At 44.9% G+C, this 13,431-nt stretch overlaps 2 protein-coding genes across 2 annotated transcripts; one reads left to right on the top strand and one right to left on the bottom strand.

The window, feature by feature from the left end:
- Positions 1-2,646: 2,646 nt before the first annotated feature.
- Positions 2,647-5,323, top strand: LOC311142483 (putative transcription factor Ovo-like 1). Its single transcript, XM_084178133.1, has 3 exons — positions 2,647-2,790; positions 3,081-3,270; positions 3,354-5,323. Exons 1-3 carry the CDS (start codon positions 2,734-2,736, stop codon positions 3,674-3,676), a joined length of 570 nt encoding a protein of 189 aa, XP_084034259.1. The 5' UTR covers positions 2,647-2,733; the 3' UTR covers positions 3,677-5,323.
- A 1,004-nt stretch (positions 5,324-6,327) lies between these two features.
- On the bottom strand, positions 6,328-13,308 carry LOC311142145 (sphingolipid delta(4)-desaturase/C4-monooxygenase DES2-like; the record flags this gene model as incomplete). Its single annotated transcript, XM_084177738.1, has 3 exons — positions 13,082-13,308; positions 10,286-11,028; positions 6,328-6,471 (listed from the first exon to the last, which is right to left on the bottom strand). The coding sequence occupies exons 1-3, from the start codon at positions 13,161-13,163 to the stop codon at positions 6,328-6,330; spliced, it is 969 nt and encodes a 322-aa protein (XP_084033864.1). The 5' UTR covers positions 13,164-13,308.
- Positions 13,309-13,431: the final 123 nt, after the last annotated feature.

A 13,431-nucleotide genomic window follows, 5' to 3' on the forward strand; every position in this document is an offset into this window, starting at 1 on the left:
TGCTCGTCAGTGGGGTTATTTAATGAAGAGGTCTGGTCTGACCCGCTCAGGGTGGGGGTATCTTTCTCAAGGGAGAGCTTCTCCTGCTGAGCTATTTCTTTGATTAGGTGAAAGTCCAGCTGAAACTGTTTGGGGTTGCCCTGTACCAATACTGTTCCATATTTATAGAGATTTATATTATTGTCCTAGCAAGCTTGGTAGCCTTAGCATTCAGTCCTTAGAAAGTAAAAATAACATTGTAATGTATTTTTCTTCTTGGTTTTGGAAAGTAAAAAATAGCTTCAGACTGAACATTACTCACTCAGTTCGAGGTTGGATGGTGTTTTCAGGTTTCTGTTTGTTTGCCAGAGCATTTGCTGTATAGCATGGGAATAGTAATCCTTGATAGGAGAAAGCCTTCCAGGTAATTCCGTCCAAAATCAGGTTGTAGGTTTGGAGTTTTGGTTTGGAGTGAAGGTTATGTTGTGGAGGGTAGCATCCTGTGTATGTCCCTGCCAAAAAATCCAAGTTTATCTAACTCTAAATCTATATATTTTGTAAAAACATGCTGAAAAATGCAGGAGCTCTCTCTCTCTCTCTCTCTCTCTCGCTCTCTCCCCCGTCTCTCTCTCTCTCATTGATTTTAAGGAACATAAGGACTGGTTTCTTGAACCTAGATTAAGTCGAGACTCGTGCAGTGAAGAATCTCCATTGAAAGTCTTTTTGGTCCAGGACTAGGCTTAATATGTGTCCAAGAAACTGGCTTGTAGTGTTTTTGTAGATACCAATAACATAGAAATAGGTAGCCTAACACATGGGAGGACACACTGGGTGTGTCCCAATAATATCACCTTTCTCCTGAAGTGTGCACTCGTTCACTACTTCCCACAAGTGTAAAAGCTTTATGAAGCTTTTTTGATCAATGAAGGTGTAGACTAGAGGGACTTTTCACCATATTTATTATACCAATAATTTCCTTTCAATTCCATCATTCCAATGACAGTTTGTTTCCAGTGGATTTTGAATAGCAGTTTGAATGGAGGGATATCTGTGCATTCACCTGCCACATTCAACTGTCTATTTCCAGAAGCATTCACTCAATAAATCAACAGCCGTGAGTGGGGATGGAACGCTTACAAGTTTTATCAGTTTCTCTAAACCGAGCAGTCAACGGAGGACAAACAGTAGATGAGTTAGCCCTTTCTATTGCATTTGAATGGCCATTGTCTGAGACCGAAATCCACCAGACAATCCGAGCGGGGGGGGGGGGGGGGAGAAAAGGCTTATTTTCCTAGCAGTTCAGGCTGTGGCTCTTCTGTGCGTGCTCCTGTTACTCCGACCGTGTCCTCTGTCCAGGCACAGCCGGGCCCACATTTGCATGACAGGGTCCACTTGAATGTGGAGGCCAGATTCTCACTGCCTGGCATGCAAACCAGTGGGGGACCAGTTAAAAGAGGCGCACGCGCACAGTCAACACAGGTGTGCACCAGTAAAAAAGCCTCCCCCACCCCAACCCACCCCACCCCAACCATCGAAATGAGTGTTATGGAAATGAGCGCTGTGATTTTCTTGAGCTATCTGGACGGAGGTTGGTTAGAGGGTAAAGGCAGGGTGGGGAGGGGATGGCCAACGGTGAGTGGGGGGGTGTAAGGTGATACCTGGTCCTGTAGCTGAACACAAAACCAAAGTGGTGGGACGCAGGAGCATTTGACAGTAGCCTGAGTCAGAAAGTAGCAGATTCATACAGAGACGAGAGCGAGAGAGAGAAAGAGAGGATGCCGCGGTCGTTCCTACTGAATAAGAAAAAGAAGAAACAGGGGGCATGTGGAGGATGGAGGTGGAGAGACCCAGAGCAGACAGACTGGAAAGAGGACAACAGAACAGGTCAGTTCTGGATATGTTTATTCATATTGTTCAAGAAGACAAGTATTATTTTTCTTCTTCTTCTACTGTTGTTAATAGTAGTATCTGAGAAAATAGTAAATGTGCAAGAAAAGGGAGAAAGAGAAACTACATGTAAAGTGTTGGTCCCATGTTTCATGAGCTGAATTAAAACATCCCAGAAATTTTCCATACGCACAAAAAGCTTATTTCGCTCAACTTTTGTGCACAAATTTGTTTACATCCCTGTTAGTGAGCATTTCTCCTTCGCCAAGATAATCCATCCACCTGACAGGTGTGGCATATAAGAAGCTGATTAAACAGCATGTTCATTATACAGGTGCACCTTGTGCTGGGGACAATAAAAGACCACTGTGTGGGAGCCTCATTATTTTGTTCGATCTTTACTGTATTTATTACAATGTATTATTTTTGTTGAAGAAAAAAAATCCTAATTATTATTATTATTATTAATACAGACAATCCGTATTTGCATTTAGTTTGAATTGTATTGTTGTCATTTTTAGGAAAGTTACAGGTTTGTTTTATCAGATGACAGAATATTATAGAATAGCCTCACAGGCAGTTTGATACTGGTGTTGCCTCATAGGTTGGTTATTTTTAATGAATGTCTATGCGTGTTTTGAGTCTTTGTCTCTTACCTTTTCAGTGTGTGAGAATGCTGAGGTGCAGTCTACAACAGTCACCTGCCCTGACTCCCCTAAATATGTGGCTCTGCCTGAGCCAGCTATCCCCTCCTCAGGACCAGGACTTTGGGCAGGGCCAATAGGCGGAACAGGACCAGTACCAGGGGAAGGACCAGAGGTCGGGCCAAACAGGGGCCAAGGTTGGTCCAATCTTCTGTCCCAGACCATGGGCCAGGGTCATTTCTACCTCCCTGCTGCACTGGCACTGGCCTCCAGAGCCAAGGTAAACTCCCACTGCATTTCTATGAGACACTGGTGTCTATGAAATGTCTGTTGGTTGCTGTGAAACACAGTTATGTATAGGTAGATAGTCTCGGAATGCCATCCTTCCAAGTCTTGTTCATCACTCAGAGGAAACCTGGAAATCTTTGTGATATGCTGTAAAAGGAAGTTCACAACTCATGAAAACCATGTTTGATTGAATGTGTCCTAGAGTCCCTTATCAAAGAGTTTACATTAAATTGAAGCAGTGTCTGTGTCATAACCGACGTGTTCCTGTCTTCTTTCCCTCAGCCCCGCCCCCGTGTCCCCCCCAGCTCGGGTGACTTCCTGTGTTCGGTGTGTCACAAGGTGTTTCCCCTGCAGCGCATGTTGACGCGCCACCTCAAGTGCCACAGCATGGTGAAGAGACACCCCTGTCGCTACTGTGGCAAGGGCTTCAACGACACCTTCGACCTCAAGAGGCACATGCGCACACACACAGGTGAGAGGAGTGAAAACACACACACTACTCCGTCTTCAACCCCCCCTCACACACTCTCCTCACCCGCTCTCCCCTCCTGCCAGGTATCCGTCCGTACCGCTGCGAGCTGTGCGACAAGGCCTTCACCCAGCGCTGCTCCCTTGAATCCCACCTGAGGAAGATCCATAGCGTGCGCCAGCAGTACGCCTACCGCCAGCGCCGCTCCAAGATCTTTGTGTGCGAGGACTGTGGCTACACGTCCAACCGTCCCGAAGAGTACTTCCTCCACGTGCGCCAGTGCCACCCGGGCAGCCCAGCCCTGCGGCGCTACTACCGCCGCCAGGCACACGAGGGCACCAACAACGTGCCCGCCGAACACAAACTCAGTCCCTTCTTGATGTATCCCACTGGGTACTATGTGGGTTGATTTAAGCTCCTGGGTGAAGTTTCACTAGTAACATTCAAGTGTGCTAGTCGGTTTCTGCCTTAGCCAATTCCTTCGTTGTAACCTTGCCACAAAGCAGAGACAGGCTAGCATCAAGGCTAACACATCAATATTACAGCAAGGTGACTGGACAATTTGTTTGGGGTTATGCCCCACCCAGTCAGTAGGCCAAAATAACATTGAAAATCATCAGCATTGTTATGGCTATTTGAAAAGCATCCCCTCCTTGTGTCCACTTGAGGTAATGCAGAGAGATTAAGGAGGGTGTGTCTGGTCAATAGTCAACTACAGTCAATGTTGATTAAAGGTATGTTTTTGTGGAGTGGTGACTTATCAATGTGTCCTTTAAACTGAACTGTACCCCTGGCACACAGGCCTGTCCCTCCTCTCCACCCACCTGTACAGCTTCAACCACTCCATGTTATATTGACTTGCTTATTTATTTGCATCGTGTATTTCTACTGCATGTTTGACATTTCATTATGATATTGTGTTTTAAAGACGTGACACTTGCCAAACAAATGTTTCAATCTCAGGATAATAAAATCCCTCTAATCCTAATTCCAATGCATGGAATGACATGTGCTTTAATACTGTATGTTACCAGGGCAGTGTTCAGGAGGGTGCAACGTTACAGAACGATTAGATAGATAGAAATACCTTGTATAGAACAATGATTGCCTGTCAGGTTGAATATGGAATCAGCTTTCTATCTGAACGTTATGCAACGTTACCAGGGCTGTGTTCAGTGAGGTGGAACATTCAAAATGTTGCACATTTAAACATATCGTGTAGAACATATATAATTGTCTGTCCAGCAGAATAGGGAATCAAACTCTATACATTACATTTCTGTTTGCAACGTTTCACCTCACTGAACACCTGGGAGGTGACATTCCACGTCACTTGGGCAATGTCCCTAATAAAGTGCACTACTTCTGACCGAGGCCCATAGGGGTCTCGTCAAAAGTAGTGCACTATATAGGTAACAGGGTGCCATTTGGGACTCACATTGTATGTGAGCCACATAGTTAGAATTGACTTCTTGGAAAATGGACACAGCCCTCCATGGTGCTACCTTGAGTCGTCACAAAAGCAATAAATGGAAAAGATAGCTGCACCCCTCTAGGTTTTAGAACTATGGTGTGAGCCAAACTCATGTGCCCTCCCATGGTTCTCTGCAATACTCTAAGCAGGGTACGAGAGCGGTGCATGGTATGTAAAACACAAGAGCCTAAAGGATTTTAGTGTTTGCTTATCGTTGTATGTCAACAACCATATTTCTTGGAGGCGCAGCCAGATAAAACCGATTGTAGTTAAGGCACATATTTACTTATTGCAGTTGCAACACAGATCAGGGAATATTAAGAATTCAAACTGCTGCCATCTAGTAGTAACATCTGTACTCTAGAAGACTGATCCAATAATCCATAAGAATTACTAATACTGTAACAAGTTAGTTCAATATTGTGAGTTATGAGAAGTCTCCAGTGAGTGAATCATTAATCCAAGATGGGATTTAGGGCACACGACAGAAACATTTAAAAACATTTTGCAACATAAAACAAAAGTGTTTCTTAATGGACAAGTTCAGGTAGTTCATCCCCATTTCAGTAAATTTGGTGCATAATGAACATGATCCAGGAAATGAATGTACAAATAGACAGCTTTTCTGGGGGCTTTGAAGGAGGGAATAAAACAAATCTAACCGTCACAACTGCAACTTTTTATATTTATTATCACAGCCACAATATTTTTTCTATGATAAATTATTTATAAATGATCTATGACATCACACAGTCAGCTGAGTACCTTTTATTGTACACAGTTTATAAAATAAATCTGGATAGAATAGTTCACTATATATATATATATAGTAACATAACATTCAAAAAAGTGTTGTCTTTTAATGCTGGTGGGTTGAATGTGACACCAGCACGTCAGCCTTGTCTGCAGAGTAAAAGATCTGGACAAGAAATGAGAAGACTTTCACCCCCCCTCCCCCCCCTCCCCTCCTTCTTCCTCCTCCTCCTCCTCCCCCCTCCTTCTTCCTCCTCCTCCTCCTCCCCCCCCCCCCCTTCTTCCTCCCCCTCCTTCTTCCTCCTCCTCCTCCTCCTCCCCCCCTTCCCTCCTTCTTCCTCCTCCTCCTCCTCTCCCCCCCTTCTTCCTCCCCCTCCTTCTTCCTCCTCCCCCCCTTCCTCCTCCTCCTCCTCCCCCCCTTCCCTCCTTCTTCCTCCTCCTCCTCCCCCCCCCTCTTCCTCCCCCTCCTTCTTCCTCCTCCCCTTCTTCCTCCTCCTCCTCCTCCTCCTCCCCCCCTTCCCTCCTTCTTCCTCCTCCCCCTCCTTCTTCCTCCTCCTCCTCCCTCCCCCCCCCTTCCTCCTCCTCCTCCTCCTCCCCCCCCTTCCCTCCTTCTTCCTCCTCCCCCCCCCCCCCTTCCTCCTCCTCCCCCCCTTCCTCCTCCTCCCCCCCCCCTTCTTCCTCCTCCTCCCCCCCCCCCCCTTCCTCCTCCTCCCCCCCCCCTTCCTCCTCCTCCTCCTCCTCCTCCTCCTCCTCCCCCCCCCCCCCCCCCCCAGCTGGGTTGTCAAGCCGCGCTTGTGGAAGATCATTGGTCAGAAGATCAAGAGCATGGGCTCTTAGTCTTGCTTAGCCAATGGAAAGGTGCGTTTAATTCTGGAGTAAGGTCCCAGCGAATCACAAAACACAAAGTCCCAGAGCACCCGTATCCATGAGTCATGCTGGGGTAAATCATCATAGAACTCTGGAGCCATCTTCTTCACCTGAACAAAAGAGGAATGAGGGAGCGAGAGAAAGTTAATTTTTGTTCTAATGTGAAGGGGTGAGTAAATAGCACAGCAGTGAGAACTCACATGGAGGATGATAGTCAATGGATCCATTAGTAGGGTAAAGACACAGTATTCACAAAGCATCTCAGTAAGAGTTCTGATCAGTTTGGCCTTTTAGATGATAATAAATAAGATTACATGGACAGGGGGGAACAACGACCTGATTCTAGATCAGCACTCTTACACTTTATGAATACTGACCCTGATCTATGGCTAAGTTTTTCTACTGAACAAAAACTCATTCTGATTAGCCTGGCTCCCCAGTGGGTGGGTCTATGCCCTCCCAGGCCCACCCATGGCTGCTCCCCTGCCCAGTCATGTGAAATCCATAGATTAGGGCCTAATGAACACATTTCAATTGACTGATTTCCTTCTATGAACTGTAACTCAGTAAAATCTTTGAAATTGTTGCGTTTATATTTTTGTTCAGTATAGCTTTAGTTCATGACCCCAGGTAGAAGGGACTAAACAAAGCTCACTCAGAGGATGGGATACATCTTTTGTAAGGCTATCTGTACAAAGAACTAGTATACAAATTAACTTTGATTAGTTGCTTGACCAGTGGGAGAGACAAAGGCATTTCAAGATGCCAATAGTTTGAGGAAAAGTGAGGGTCTAAAACATAAAACTTGTCAAACATGTGAGATATCCCTGTATCCATAGTAACTAAATTAATAAATGGGGTAAAACATAAAACAGGAGTACATTGTTCAAACAAGTACATATCCAAACACATTACTGTTTATGTTTTGTCTGTTTCATATGCATGAGCCACATGCCTGTAACCAGAAAACAAAATGTCCACTCCTAACAAGAATGATAACGTTTTGAACTTCAACGTGAACAATCCTAAAATATGGTATAAGCTGTCAAACTACTACGTCATCAAGTCAGGATAGAACTAGACCAACCAGTTGAAATCTCCTCCTCCACTCTTTCATAAGAGGCTTAAGTCACTGAGTCACCCTATCATTCTAGTGTTTCTATGTCTGCCTTTGTCTTTTCTAACTGTTATAAACAGGACCGTCTGACAAGTAGGCCTACAAGGTAGAGAAAAAAAAAAAAGGAGTGAAGCGCTAAGTTACACAATAGTAGATTCATAGACATAAGGTGCTCTTTAGTAAAAGGGGTAAATTGGTCATCAAAAAGAAAGGAGGACCAAGGCACTCTTCATATAATTAATTCAAATGCCTTTATTTTTATGGCATGTTCAATGGAAACAAAGTTGAAAAACTGACGCGTTTCGGCTGCATGGCCTTCGTCAGGGATAGGCCTACAAGGTATTAAGCAGTGTTCACATTAGCAGTTTGAAGTGACCAAAAAATTATAATAATTTGCCTATCCGATTCGAATCTGTTCTTTTTCAGAAGTCTGAACAGCCAAAAAGCACATGGAATCTGATACATTTCCTAGGTGGTTTGAAGTCAGATACAAATCAGATTCCTGGCCATGTGACTTGTCTGAACAGTCAAATCTGATTTATTTGCCCTCAAGTAGTTTAGACTTATTTGGCATATCTTGTTGCTTGCTAGCTACTCTTGACAGTATGACAAGAACATGTGGTAGCCAATTAGCTTGTTAATTGTTTACAAACAAATTAGTGAATGTGCTAGAAAGCTAAAGAGCTACCTAGCTAGCTGACTGCCTTGGCTAGCCAATAAGGACTTGTTTTGAAAGTTGGATCATCTTATCCTTTGAGGCTTTAAAAGTGTTCTTACAATATGATTTTGAACATTCAAAGCAACTGGGAACTGTCAATGGAAGGCATTGTTGTAACTTTAGCTGGCTACATAACTTCTGGGTGATAGGAAGCACGAGCACCACCAATCCGCCTACACCACTGTGCACACACCCATCATTACCATGACAACTAGCGTAGCCATGTCAGAAATTGACTGCTGTCTGAACACACAAATCCGATTTGGTCACTTGTAACTTGCTGTGGACAGTCAATATTCCAAAACAGTAAAACTAAACTGATGAGCATTAAGGCATGCAGTGTGAACAAGGCTTTAGTTACCGTATCAACAGAACAGGAACACCACTATGGAAACAAACAAAGAAAGGTGTAGGCCAGGCTGCGAAACTGACAGGGGTGGGCCTGCAGCATTCCTCTACAGTTTATGACTGAAACTCGTATCTAGAGGCTCGTAGTGAGGCATCATGGGATTGGATTTGTTCCATAACTGCTATGGTTTTATAACATTTTATTTTGCTTGAAGAGATAGTTCACCCAAAGTACAAAATTACCTATTTGTTTCCGTAGCATTTTCTAACCAAAAAAGTCTAAGTACTGTGAAAGAGATTGTGAAGCTCAATGACTTGTATTTTACTGTTATTAGCGCAGCTGCTGGCAGTGGCTAGGTAAACAAGCCTTAAGCGTGGATTGCAGTCTCTCCTTGTCCATAGACTGCTTTCAAGGTAAGGACACAAATATGTAATTTGGAGAGATTCTATTTTTGTCCGCTCATTCAGAAGTAATAAAAGGCCCAGTACACAAATAATTAAAATAATGTTTTCCCCAAAAATATTCTTACTACATTTTTCTATTTATCAGGGGGTGCTGCAGCAGTCTCAGCACCACTACTTCCTGCAGCTATGCTGGGTGAGATGGTTTTATTGAAAAGGCATTCATCACAACCCTTTATTGCTCCTTATACCCCAGTGAAACTGTAAGCTAACAACTTTTCCACTTCTACAATCTCTATAGAGATAAGACAGAGGTTCTTATTAACTGTTGTTTTGGGTGTCACCATTCCTCCCTAGTGACTGCTGTACACTAATGATCCAGACCTTGGCTCCTATTCATAGTGTTAGTGACACACACACAGTAATAAAGCTAGCTAATTGCGCAGCGTTGTGCTTCCACCCATAACAGCAGTCAAGATGAAGCTATCTTGCCGTTTATGTGTTCTGTTTTACCACACCTCTGTGGTCCTCTGTAGCTCAGCTGGTAGAGCACGGCGCTTGTAACGCCAAGGTAGTGGGTTCGATCCCTGGGACCACCCATACACAAAAATGTATGCACGCGTGACTGTAAGTCGCTTTGGATAAAAGCGTCTGCTAAATGGCATATTATTATTAGTCACTTTTTCGGTATCCATTGTCCCTTTGATGTCAGTCTGTCAGCATGGCCCTTTTCCACACAGAGAAAGCAGCTATGTGCAGCTTCTGGGTCCGTATTCATAAAGCATCTGAGTAGGAGTGCTGATCTGGGAATAGTTTAGCTTTTTAGATCATAATAAATAAGATTATATGGACAGGTGGGGGCCAAATCACTCTTACTCAGAGTCTGAGACGCTATGAATACGGCCTTGAATCTTTCACAATTGTCAGTGGAATGCCAGCAAGGTTTAGATTTGCATGCCATGTCACTGATATGAGTCAGCTATCATTGGGGCCAGGGGTTTGTCCTAAACGGGATGATATTGCGTGCACTTTAGCCAACAGAAAACTGTGGCTACATTTCGCCATTGATATCCTACATGAGTTCACATCCTATATCACCCACATCATAATTCACATCCAGACCTGGGTTACTTTGAAATAATTTCAAATACTTTATCTGTGCCCCTTTGAGGTTGTCTGGCTTAATAAACAAATATAATAGTTCAGAAACTACAAACCCTGCCCATCTGGCACTCTGGGCAGACTCAAGCAAACACTCAAAGTAAGTCTAGTTCATTCCTTACAAATCACCTACATCCTACACAATCAGTCAGTTTATCCTACATGAAAGGTGAGTTACCTGAGGGAGGCGGCTGCCGGGGATGCTGGGAAAGTCGTGGTGCTCCATGTGGTAGCCCACGTTAAAGGTGATATAGTTGAGCGGCCCGTAGTAGGAGTACGTCTCGATCCCGCTCAGGTACATGTAGTGTTCGGCGATAAAGTGCCCCGAGATCGGGTGCAGTCCCATACACAACAGCGAGCCCGCTATCAAGTAGACCAGAGGCCTAAGCCCCCAGAGGTACACTATGAAAGCATCGAAGGCTAGCTGCACCATTAAATTCAACAGCTCAAGCCTGCCTACGGGCTTGGGGTTGACCACCAGGGGGCGCAGCGCGTAGAATAGCGGCTGCAGGAAGAGCCACAGGATCTTGCGGGCGGGGGAGCTGAAGAGACGAGCCTCCAGGCGGGTCGGGACATCCACGTCAAGCCCGTGGCCGCCCAGGTAGCGGTGGTGGTCCACGTGGTACTTCTTGAAGCTGATGGAGTAGGGCACGCCAATTGGTAGGTTGGCGAAGATGCCAAAGAGGCGGTTGAGCATAGCGTCCTTATTGCCGAAGGCCACATTGTGCGAGATGTCGTGGATGGCGAGCGTGAGGGAATGGTTGATGCAGCCGCCGAACATGTAGGCCCAGAAGATGAGCCACTTCCAGCTGAGGTCACGAACCAGGAAGCAGCAGAGCACCTGGGTCAGGACCATGGCTGTCACCACCCACTTGAGCTGGGGGTCAGGGCCCATCAAGGACTTGATCTCCGGGTGCTTGGCTGTGGAGAGGGAGGAAAGGAGGAGGGGGTGTAAAAAAGAAAAGAATGGAGACAAATTGAGGTACAGTATAACTTTTACACTGGTCGTGACAGACTTAACATTATAATGCAGCTGATTTGAGTAGATGACTTGGCAGATAGAAATACTCATTGATTCCTTATTTATAGTGTAATGACATCTAAACAGGGCTGTTCAATTCCTGTCCTGGAGGGCCGAAACACTTCTGGTTTGGTTCTACCAGTTAGTTAATTGCACTCACCTGGTGGCTAGGACCAGAAATCAGTCCCTTATTATAAGGACAGAATGAAAACCAGAAGTGCTTTGGCCCTCCAGGACCGACATTGAACAGCCCTTTATCTTCCTGTCTGGTCTTGCACCCCCTCAGGCTCGTGCGGTGGAGGAGATCTTCGTGGGCTATACTCAGCCTTGTCTCAGGGTAGTAAGTTGGAGGTCTGTTGATATGCCTCTAATGGTGTAGGGGCTGTGCTTTGGCAAAGTGTGTAGGGTTATATCCTGCGTCCCCCGTCTCAGACTCCAGTATCTATGCTGCAATAGTCTATGTGCCGAGGGTCTGTTATATCTGGTGTAATTCTCCTGTCTTATATGGTGTCCTGTGTGAATTTAAGTATGCTCCCTCTAATATTCTCTCTCTCCCCCTCTCCTCCCGGAGGACCTGAGCCCTAGGACAATACTTCAGGTCTACCCGGCCTGATGACTCCTGGCTGTCCCCAGTCCACCTGGTCGTGCTGCTGCTCCAGTTTCAACTGTTCTGCCTGCGGCAATGGAACCCTGACCTGTTCACCGGACGTGCTGTTTTAGACTCTCCCTACAGCACCTGCTGTCTCGACCTCTGAATGCTCGGCTATGAAAAGCAAACTGACATTTACTCCTGAGGTGCTGACTTGTTGCACTCGCTACAACCACTGTGATTATTATTTGACCCTGCTGGTAATCTATGAACGTTTGAACATCTTGAAGAACAATCTGGCCTTAATGGCCATGTACTCTTATAATCTCCACCCGGCACAGCCGGAAGAGGACTGGCAACCCCTCAGAGCCCGGTTCCTCTCAAGGTTTCTGCCTTTCTAGGGAGTTTTTCCCTAGCCACTGTGCTTCTACATCTGCATTGCTTGCTGTTTGGGGTTTTAGGCTGGGTTTCTGTATAAGCACTTTGTGACATCTGCTGATGTAAAAAGGGCTTTATAAATAATTTGATTGGATGATAAAATGTTGTACGTTTAAAATCAGAGTAATCTCAGAGACACACTGGCCAACAGAACCATACGATGATTTACATCTGTACAATGGGCTAAACACACATCAGAATTACAGGACTGCATTTTAGGAAATAAACTTAAAGCTAACTAATAGGATGAATATTTGTCTGTGTAGTGCCTCAGAACCAGATGGCCAAAATCCTACAAATCAAGAACCTCCCATTCAAAAGTAGTTTCTGCATTTCCTCGTCTTGACCCAGAGTTGCCCACTACTTGGCAGGGAAAACTTGTCTTACTTGTCAAACAGGTGGTTGCACCTGTTTCGGTCTTGGCTGTATCCTCTGCTTCTAAGACAATATTTACTAGGCTACAGATATCAGGAGGAATACACCAGTAGTATGTCATGTGGCAAGAAATCAAAATACCTGGTAAACTATAGATTATCACTCAAGTGGTCATTGATGTAGGATATGAATGACGGTGATCGCTCTACATCACCATTGCATGGGAATGGCGTCTTTCTGGTGGTACAACATGATTAGGCTTCATTGAATTAATGAGTAAATCAATGAAAACATGTATCACCAATGGTAAAAAAAAAAAAAAAGGTGATTAATAAAAAGTTTACATATTAGAGACTCCTTATGTAAAGGCTTATCCATATTGTGAAATGTATATAGCCTAGTGTTTAGACAGTATGGCTAAGCCTGTCGGATTTTACAGGAGTAAGCAAGGATTTATCGCATTCAACAAGACAACAAAATAACCTTCCTTTGGCCAATGTATTTTTGAGTATTAGGCTATTGATACGGACGTAAGAGAATGGGCTGCTTACCTAGTATCTGCTTCCTCCGACTACAGTGCGGTTGCTCCGTATAGACCCACTCGAAGTCATCCCTCGTTACCGTGTTCCCCATATCTTGCTCGCGGTAGGACTATCTGCCAGTTCCCCGAGCTGTTATCAAAAAAAAAAAAAAAAAAAAATACGGAGTAGAGACAAACAGTCCGCCTGTACAAGAAGGTGGCGGAAAAAGAAGAGGAAAGAGGCAAGTTGTTCGTACCGAACACCCCCTGTCCACAGGTAGGCTATAAGGCCATTCAGGCGACACGCCTAACTAAGTGGGCGCACTTTCACGACAGTTGGTTATACAGGTAACTGCCAGAATAGTGGAAACATTTGAGTAA

The sequence above is a fragment of the Coregonus lavaretus genome (assembly GCF_964263955.1).
Source record: "Coregonus lavaretus genome assembly, chromosome: 15".
Lineage (NCBI taxonomy): Eukaryota > Metazoa > Chordata > Actinopteri > Salmoniformes > Salmonidae > Coregonus > Coregonus lavaretus.